General features: G+C 32.3%; 2 protein-coding genes across 2 annotated transcripts; one reads left to right on the top strand and one right to left on the bottom strand.

Annotated features, from left to right (window-relative positions):
• The first annotated feature begins 1,976 nt into the window (after positions 1-1,976).
• Positions 1,977-5,563, top strand: LOC130718101 (glutathione S-transferase DHAR2-like). Its single transcript, XM_057568568.1, has 6 exons — positions 1,977-2,147; positions 2,243-2,333; positions 2,408-2,551; positions 2,777-2,894; positions 3,119-3,259; positions 5,328-5,563. The coding sequence occupies exons 1-6, from the start codon at positions 1,991-1,993 to the stop codon at positions 5,412-5,414; spliced, it is 738 nt and encodes a 245-aa protein (XP_057424551.1). The 5' UTR covers positions 1,977-1,990; the 3' UTR covers positions 5,415-5,563.
• A 581-nt stretch (positions 5,564-6,144) lies between these two features.
• LOC130718102 (uncharacterized) lies at positions 6,145-9,289 on the bottom strand. Its single transcript, XM_057568569.1, has 3 exons — positions 8,907-9,289; positions 8,663-8,768; positions 6,145-6,707 (listed from the first exon to the last, which is right to left on the bottom strand). Exons 1-3 carry the CDS (start codon positions 8,970-8,972, stop codon positions 6,541-6,543), a joined length of 339 nt encoding a protein of 112 aa, XP_057424552.1. The 5' UTR covers positions 8,973-9,289; the 3' UTR covers positions 6,145-6,540.
• Positions 9,290-9,964: the final 675 nt, after the last annotated feature.

Genomic DNA, 9,964 nt, shown 5'->3' with positions numbered 1-9,964 from the left:
TTGAACATTTTTGCTTTAGGTAAAAAAAATGTATGTACACTGCCCTTTGATAATAAAATAGGGTTAAATAAGGTTTTAGTTCCTTTATAATACGTTGAGTTTGAAAATAGTCTCCTTCTACAATAATGTTTGAACTGAGACGATATTATTTGAGAAATTACCTGATTTAATTTTGATCCAGAGAGTTTCGAAGGGAGAAAGAGAAAAAAAGAATGAGAGAAAGTGAATTTGGAGAAGGAAGTTCAAATATTTTATAAATTAAGTTTACACTTATAAAAGTCTGTATAGTTCCAATGTCTCTTCCATCCTCGATACATCACGCGTTTGCATGAAAAATGTTTGGAACCCGTCGCTCCACTACAAGCGATTTTCGTCTAAATTAGATTTCATGGAAATAATATTAGAGTTTAATAATTGTGCATCCTCTGTGTAAAACACAGACGTCCAATAACTAAATGTCACGTATTCAAAAATATTTATGCTATTTTTAATTTAATTAAATTAAAAATATAATTTATTATTTGGCGACCCATTATTGAATTTCAATATATAAAAAATGTTTACACTAACGTTGCATTACCATTAAATTAACGGTCCATTAGCATTTTTGGTCAACCCCAATTCTGTCCATTAGCATTAAATTCAATTAAATTCATAATATTAATGCATGTTTTAGTATATAAGATTCAATAGCTAAAAAAAATCCGTATCCAATTAGGTTCATTGTATTCTTACTCCTTCAAGCCCAATACACTCATTTGGCCTTTATGAACACCAAGCTACAGTAGCCCATATTTTTTTTTTCTAGTTACAGGAGGAAAAGCTACAATAGCCCATATTTCACTTTCCTTTTCTTTTTTCTTTCTTGATAAATCAAAATTCACATTCTTCATCGTAACATGCATTCACATTATGGTCATATCAATATACATAACTGTTCATTTGCTTAATGTACAATCAGTTCTGTAATTTCAGTTGCTTAATTTGTCTATGTGATGTTGAAGCAAATGCAATTTAAAGTTTCACTGTTTCAACCAAAAGAAAGTCGACAACGAGTCACACTCACACTCAGGGCCTTCCCTTTTACAAACGAGTGGTGTGGTGGATTTTGGACGATTGCAGACACATAAAGCGGTTTCAGTTCCAACTTTCACAGAGTAGGTAAGCCTTTAAATGTTCTTGACATGATGTGGACCACGAGATCAATGACCTTACCTTATAGTGCGCATGCATAAAATACGTGTCATGCTTATGTACATTATTGATAGTATAAAGGGTAAGATGAGACAGAAATTGTTATTCAAGATTGTGACCCAAAGGGACAACTATTTGATAATATAATTGTATCCTTATTTAATTTCATTAGTATTACGTGCTACTATTAAATTCTACTTGAATTTAAATGAAAAAAATGGAGTTAATAAAAATAATAAATAAAAGAAAATTTATCAAGTTAAGGTATGAGTGGAAAAAATTATCAAAAAGTACATTAACTTTCTAAAATAACAAATATTTTAAAATATTGAAATAATGCCTAAACAATTATTTTTTAGAATGAAGAGAGTACCATGTAATATTTTACTATCGCGAGAGGGGAATATAAAGATTTGATAAAAGGCAAGACAATTAGACAAGTAATGATGACACTTAAGTGAAAATCATATACAATTACACCGTCTAACTTAATAAAGCAATAGCAAGGTTTTATTCTTACTAGTTAACAATTAATTAACTTCCCTATCCTTCATTCATCAAAATTTATTGATCGAGGAAAATTTAGCACGAGAGAATGACATCCTGTTTTAAGATAGAGAAAACTGTATGTTCCACTAGACCAACCCGCTATACTTAATACTTTGATATCTACAAATCATTAAATTAATTATTAGAAATTTTTATGAAACAATTTTATATTTGTTTAATTCAGATACCTGTGATTGTGAAACTTGTTCCCTATATAATAATGGTGTGAAGAATGAACAGAGACAAGATGATAGTGAAAATACAGTGTTTGGCCATTTTCCTATTGTTGGTGTCTCTGTTTCTTTCTTCGGTTGTGCATTGCATTCGTTCTCATCCTTCATCGCAAATGGCTCTCGAGATTGCTGTCAAGGCTGCTGTTGGTGCTCCTCATGCTCTCGGAGACTGTAAGCTCCTCCTTCTTCTTCTTCTTCTTCCACTCTCTCCCTTTTCTCTCTTTCTGCGTTTTGTTTCTGATTCTCTCTGGCAATTTTGTTTCCAGGTCCATTTTCCCAAAGGGTCCTCTTAACTCTGGAGGAGAAGAAAATCCCACACAAAATTCACCTCATCGATCTCAGCAACAAACCACAATGGTATTGTACTCTTCTCACTGTGTCCAAATTTCTATTGGGGTGATGTTAAGTTTTAATGTTTTTGTGATTGGTAGGTTTTTGGATGTGAACCCTGAAGGGAAGGTTCCTGTGGTTAAGTTTGGTGACAAATGGGTGGCTGATTCTGATGTTATTGTGGGAATTCTTGAGGAAAAATATCCTGAACCATCTCTGGTTACTCCTCCTGAATTTGCCTCAGTGTATGTTCCTTGACCCTTTATTTTTGTGCTTTCCTAGTTTACTTTTTTGGTATCTGCAAATGTGAGGGGTTGTGGTTATGTGAAAGATACAAATAGTACTACTCACTGTTGAGGATAAAAGGGGTACTTAAATTATGTTGTGTTCTAATTGTTAATACATTATCTGAATTGAGATGGTTTTTCTTCACTGATGAATTTGGCTGTGCACTGTGTTTACACTTGCAGGGGATCAAAGATATTTGGGTCTTTTGTGAGCTTTCTGAAGAGCAAGGATGCAAATGATGGAACTGAGCAAGCATTGGTTGCTGAGTTGAGTGCTTTGGATGAACATCTTAAGGCCCATGTATGTATAGGAATTCATTATAAATGAGTAGTAGCATGTTTTGATCAGCTTAATTAATATCCTCAGAATCAATTGTGACACCAGAAGCTAGCTACTCACAATTGATTTTGGCTCTAGATTCAATTGTAGGAGAATTTCCAAAAATGCACTAAGTTTTTGTTAATTGCTTTCTCTTTTGTACAAGCTAATTGGCTACACTAATAATATACTGGGGTTTTGGTCAGGGTCCATATGTTGCTGGGGAGAGGGTCACTGCTGTTGATTTGAGTTTGGCACCAAAACTGTACCATCTAGTGGTAGCACTTGACCACTTCAAGAAATGGAGCATTCCTGAAAGTTTGGCACATGTCCACAACTATGTCAAGGTATGCTATTGTTTTCTGCACAGCGTGTAATCTTTTGAGACTATTTAGTCATGCCTTCTGTATTGCCACTGAATAGTTGTTTGATTCGCTCACCGACAATAATTGGTATTTGGTAATGAGAATTTTTTATTGTCAAACTTATCATAGGAGCTATTTTTTGTTGTATTGTTTGTACTATGCTTTAAATTTCTTCAGAAGGACAAGTGTTTATCTATCTAATTTTAAATGTATTGGAGTCCAGATAAAGCGTGTGAAAGGAAGGTGATTATAAGTGATAAAGTAAACATAACTGAAGACTGGTCTTTGGTTACAGAAAAACTGGATTTGTGCATAGTAATTTTAAACAGAAATAGATTTTCATGGCCATAAGTAGTGTGCTACATCATACAGGGCATGTAAATCAATCTATTGTTCTCTTATAGTTGATCCTGCATGAATTCGATTGGGGATGGAGAAAGTCATACTTGAGCTAGTAAACCTCGATTTTGGTCCTGATTTTTGAAACATCAAGTTGGTTCTCAAAAGATTACTAAATCAATTTGGTTGTCAGATGGTGACTCTTTTACATTAAAATAATCCAAATTACTATTTATTAAAATAGTTTTGATGGTGTTCAATGAGAAACAAATTCATTAGAGGGGCAATTTGATGTCACCTATCCTTTCGGAATCAAATTGATATTCAAAAAAGCACTTCTAACATTAAGGTGGGGGTTTTCTAGACTGCCATGAAAAAAACTGGATTCCAAAGACTAATGCCTGATACCTCTTGCCACATGGATCATGCCTTAAAGTGAAAGTAAACCTTATTTGAGATAGTCTAAAACATTTTACTCCCAAAGTAATTGAAGCCTTGTGAATTCGTCAGACTTTCATGAGTAATCTGCAAGTCAAGACTCAAGAACCTTTCTGTATATAAGCACATGTTTTCAATATCTGATGAGATGAATTGTGGTAATAAAATATTGTTTTTTTTTTATCACTTGGGTGTTATGTGCATTGCTATATTTCAAGAGTTGTGCTATCTGTCTCTTTTGGACAGATTTATAGCATTTCTGAAAACAGACGATGAAGATAAATTTAAGTTTTAACTTCAAGGGGGGTTCATTACCCTTATATATTGGATAGGGATGCCTATTAGGTGTCAAATGTTCATTGGTATGTTGGGGAAGTTTCTGTTAGATATTCTCTTTTAGACAGCATCATCACATATTTTAGCTTCTTCAAATGCTTTGCTTTCTCCCTTTCTGTACTTGCCCTTATTTTTTCTCTGATCAAAATATCTTCTTTCATCCAAAAAACAAGTAGTTTGCTTTAGCATTACCTGTGTTCAATCTTAATTATCCTAGCCATATAAATGGAAGTATTGATACTTAAGCGGTTAAGCCCTTAATTCATCTTACATGATTTCCTCTTTCTTACAAACATTGTTACCCAACTGTAGGAGGCTGACCATTAGATCAGAGTATTGCTTTGCAGTTTTTTCTTTTGTTCTCTTTAATATGCATATGTGAATAATTTTTCATGCATGTTCTCATCGTTTCCCTGATTTAAGATAATCATTTTATGCTGTTTTGATCTGATTATTGTGTACACCTTCATGCATCCTGTGATAAACTTTTAGAGACTGTTTTAGTAGTTTCTCTGATTATGGTGCTATAATGGTTTTATTTGAATATTTTACTGGATAAGCTATCACTCTGACTATTATCAGAAGTCATATTTTTCCTCTTGATTTTTCAAGGCTCTGTTTACTTTTTGTCTTGAGGTGTGTGTCATTGTCCGTTTACGGTATCAATGAATATCCAAACATAGCTCTAGTAAGATAGCTTGGTTATCTGATGTTACTGTGCTACACGATGACTTAGAACTTTCATCACAGCTATTAAGAGTGTTAATCTAAAAGTCCATACCATAAACTTCTTGGGTACTTAGTGCCTTGATTTATTCTATCACTACTTACAGCTAAGATCTTTTGCATTGAGTAAAGAAAAAGATGTAATTGTTGGTTTGAATAGTATTACTGTAAACGATTTGGTTGATTGATGGAAAATTATGCTATGTTGCAGTTGCTCTTCGCCCGGGAATCATTTGAGAAAACTAAGGCAGCAAAGGAATATGTCATTGCAGGATGGGCTCCAAAGGTCAATGCATGAAGTAGCTCTAAATTATGAGGTTAATGATCAGATATGTCATGTAGAGTGATTGAACCCTGTTATGAGTAGGATTGGTTTACTTACCATGTTGAACAGTTGGAGTGTGTTGTTCACCTATATTATATAATAATTGTATCCTTTGTTCTTGACTTCTTGTGTTTACTTGTGATACAAGTGTTTAATATGAAGGTCATTGAAGGGTGAATGGTCAGGGTTCAAACTTTAGTGAATATACTAATTTACTAATAATTAACATTTGTCTATAAAAAAAATAATAACAAAAAGGATCCATTCACACCCAATTTGAGCTTTACCGAGAGAGAGAGAGAAAGAAGTGAGAGATATTGATGATGTTAAAAGCCCTCAGAGGTTGTGGTCCCGTAAATGACGATGACTCATCTACCACCACCACCCTATACAATAATGATGATGATGATAAGAAGTAAGTTATCTCATTCACTGAACTATCGGGTGGGTGCTTATTAGTAGTACACGGTTTTGTGTTACTACTTCTTGTCCTTGGTTGAGGTTAGTTTTTACTCCTATTCTATCTCTTTCTCCTATCTTGTATTGGGTTGAAGTACCTCTTGTACTTCTCTTAATATATTTTCTTGGCTTATCAAAAAAAAACTGAACTATTGGCTTTAAAAAATTAATTTTAAAAAAATTTCACCTAATTTTGTTTTAAAGACTTGTTTTAATTAGCATGTAAGTTATCTCATTTGCATGTAGGACATGTTTGAAAACCCTTCTACAATAGATTTTACAGTTAAAATAAATTTTGGAGAAATTTTATATGTGAGTAATTTATGAGTTTCATAAAGAGGAACTGATTTAAACATACATGATGTTATATAATTACATGAGAACATGATGTTTTCTTCCCACACACACATATGTATATACTTATACATGCGCACACACTATGAGATCAAATTACAGTGTGGCATTTTGTTACTTACATGATAAGTGATAACAATTAAGCATCCACACTAGTTTGAAACTAGTGATAGGTAGTAGGATGCGGTGAACCTTTCCTTTGTGTTTTTGGCTGGTTGCATAATGTGTGGGACTAAAGTATCCAAACTATAGCTAGCAAGATCGTTCGTTCGTTTTCAATGGTTGGTTAGTTGTCTTGTACATCATCTTTAGAGGATGAATCTGACTCTGAAATCATCTTTTGTATCATCTGAGTTGTCTCTTCCTCAGACATTATGTCGTCTTTAGAACTCTTAAACTTCATGTTGTAAGGCTCAAAAAATTCCTTGTTCTCCTTCTCTAACTCATTCCACACTGCATTTATTATTGATGCACGTAACGACATATGTATCATCGAATAAGATATATAGAATTGAAAGATATTATATGATCGACTAACCCATACACCCACGGTTGTGGTCTTATTTTACCATTGTTTGTGTTAGTCTAAAACCGTAACAAAAATAAGTGCATGGGTGTGATCACTACTCTATGTATAAGGGATATCATCATGTAATGGATAAATATTGGTAAATTCTATTGGGGATGGATACACCATAATATATAATTAAGAAATAGATGTGAGAATATGTTTTACCTTACACACACCTCATTTTTTCTTGTATCTCATTTTTAGACATATTTTCTTCATATTTCACTATACATTTATTATCACATAATCTATTATATCACACATTTATTTATATTCTTTTCATATCTCATCTAGATTTAGGGCCCGTTTGGTGGTCAGGATAGGATATGATAGGATATGATATGTGAACATGATATCAACAGGATAGGATAAGAGCAGGATAGACTCTTATCATATCCTGTGTTTGAGGTGCACATGATAAGGACAGGATATGATAAGGAAAAATGTATCAGATTTATATTTGAATAAAAAATACATTTAAAATTGATCATTTTATTAAATTTAATTTCTTTACATTTTCATGAATGAGTATATTTTATTATAAATTAAATTAATTTAAATTTTAATAATTAGCCTATTTTATTGTTTTGAAGATACCCTATATTTCAAATAAAATTATGCAGTTAACCGATTGGTTTTCACTTAGTTGTGAGACGTGATAATTAACAATAAAAGTTAACTTAATTAAGAATATTATTATTTCAAAAGTACTTTATATTTGAATTATAAATTATTATATAAGTAGATAAGTAGTTTTAAATAATAGGAGATGAAAATAAAAAATTAATCTTTTACTATTAAAAAAATCAATATTTATAATCAATGTTTTTCACTTAGTTGTGACACGTGATAAACAATAAAAATTAACTAAATTAAAAATATTATTATTTTAAAAAAACTTTATATTTAAATTTTTATTTAAGTAGATAAATAATTTTTAAATAATAGGAGATGAAAATATTAAATTAGTCTATTATTATTAATAAATCAATATTTGTAAGTGAGTAGTCTATTTTACTATTTATGAATAATAATTTTATTTATTTTTTATTTTAGTTAAATTAATATTTTTATATTTATTAATTAATATTATTATAAGTTATAAATTATATAATAATAAAATAAATTAATTTGGAGTTAGGATACTGAAAGAAAATATATAACTGGTATCCTATCCTGCTCTATCCTAGCTCCCCCTCAGGATAACTTTTACACATGACTGACAGGATATGATAGGAGACAGGATAGTGTTATCATATCCTGCTGGCGCAACAAACAACAGATAACAACAGGATATGATTATTATCCTGTCTTATCCTATCCTGTCCTGGTCACCAAACGGGCCCTTAAGTGTAATTGATATGTGAACCTAATGTTTTGTTGTATATAGGGTAGACGACTTTTTAAAATTTCTCTTAAAATCCTAAACTGTTATATTGGTTCGGTCAAAAGACTTATGAGGTTTTTAACCTATGGTGTGGGGGTACCACCAGATAACTGTAACTAAAACAAATCATAATTTAACTTAATAATTTCTAATATTGTTCTTTCGTGTAAGTTTTCAAAGTGAGCCATTAGTATAGAAGCTTGGGTGGTAAACTCCCAAAATATAAATTCCCATGATCAAATTATTGATGATGATTAAAATTGAGGGCTAAGCTTCAAATTCTAGCCCCATCATATATAACTGGCTATTGTTATTCAATTTTCTCGATGATCATCTCACATCTCCTTGATTTTCACACCAAGCAATATTATATATGTGATCTCACATGTGTGCATGTTATTTATGCATATAGCTAGCTCTTAATTTATAGAGAGAAAATATTGATCATACCAGTAGATGTTATAATAGGATTGATCTTTGCGTGTTTAGAGAGGGCTTCCATGCATTCTTCCTTGCTCATGTTAAAGATCAAACACTTTTCAATCAAGTGCTGCACCTACATAATATTGTGTAAAAGTTAATTATTAATTATACTAGTGTGTGCAAAATAATACTCCATCATAAATATGAGTATATATATGATGATCAATATATGTCACCACACACAAAAGAAATAAAAAATTATGTGGTTTACCATATGAATGTATGAAGCAGAAGAAGAGGAAGAAGATGACGAAGAAGATGATGATGGGGCTGCCATTACATAAATTAAACTAGGTATGCTATCTCTTAATTAGTAGTGTGCAGGTAACAAGATTTTGTATTGATGTGTAGGATGAGAGAATGAAGTAGCTAGTGCAAATCAATGTTATGAAGATGATCACACACGCAGTGCAGATGAATGAAAATAAAGTGGAATATAGAGCAAGAGAGGTAGGGTGATTTGGGTGGGACAACTACAAGGAGTAGTATCACGTGGGAGATAAATGATAATTGGCTGGGAAGAGATTAGAGGAGATTGTAAATGACCATTGTTTGTCTTGTGCAACTGCCATTAGAGCAGCACCCTCCACGTGATTTGTGGGATATCCCCTACATACAATTCCTCCATAAAGACAAAACAAAATCATGATTAATTGACGGCACACGTCCATTCCAACACTAGATAATTAGAAAAACGTGTAATGAAAATTTAATTACATTTAAGTTCACTCTCGGATCCGTCGATACTAATTAACTAATGATGTGTGACGCCAACTAAGCTGCTATTAGCATTGCATAAAACAGACTCTAAAACTACCGGCCCACTTTAGTGTTCGCTTAACGTCAATTAGCAGTGGTTCACTGCTGACGCTTGGTAACTTAGTGTCAGTTATAGCTGATGCTAAGTTGAGCTTGGTCTGCTCTATTCGTAGATCCATGAATTGATGCCACTCGCATGTACCTATTCCGAGTAAATATTAGTAAGAAAATAAAATTAATCTATTCACATGATAAGAGTCTTCAGGTTGATGTGCTACGGATGCACATTGCCAATGGAGGGGGCAGCTGCCTCCACATGATTTTCATAATTTGCAACAATAACATATACTAGTATTAGGATATTGTGTTATATTGCCCCATGAAATAGAAAATTGCCCCCACCATATGACCAAAACCTTTCCAATAGTATATAGACTTTTTGAATTTATTGCTTTCACTTGTCATCCACTTTTTTCGTCCTTTTTCCCAATTGAATCATAATTTACTTTT

Source organism: Lotus japonicus, chromosome 5, assembly GCF_012489685.1.
Source record: "Lotus japonicus ecotype B-129 chromosome 5, LjGifu_v1.2".
Taxonomy (NCBI): Eukaryota; Viridiplantae; Streptophyta; class Magnoliopsida; order Fabales; family Fabaceae; genus Lotus; species Lotus japonicus.
This window is presented reverse-complemented; position numbering and strand designations above follow the sequence as displayed.

Coding starts and splice junctions, on each gene's coding strand:
- LOC130718102 (XM_057568569.1), bottom strand. CDS start 8,972: ATGGCAGCCCCATCATCATCTTCTTCGTCATCTTCTTCCTCTTCTTCT. Junction 8,769..8,906: donor CTGCTTCATACATTCATATG/GTAAACCACATA, acceptor AATATTATGTAG/GTGCAGCACTTGATTGAAAA. Junction 6,708..8,662: donor TCCTATTATAACATCTACTG/GTATGATCAATA, acceptor TAATAAATGCAG/TGTGGAATGAGTTAGAGAAG.
- LOC130718101 (XM_057568568.1), top strand. CDS start 1,991: ATGATAGTGAAAATACAGTGTTTGGCCATTTTCCTATTGTTGGTGTCT. Junction 2,334..2,407: donor CTCAGCAACAAACCACAATG/GTATTGTACTCT, acceptor TGTGATTGGTAG/GTTTTTGGATGTGAACCCTG. Junction 2,895..3,118: donor ATGAACATCTTAAGGCCCAT/GTATGTATAGGA, acceptor GGTTTTGGTCAG/GGTCCATATGTTGCTGGGGA.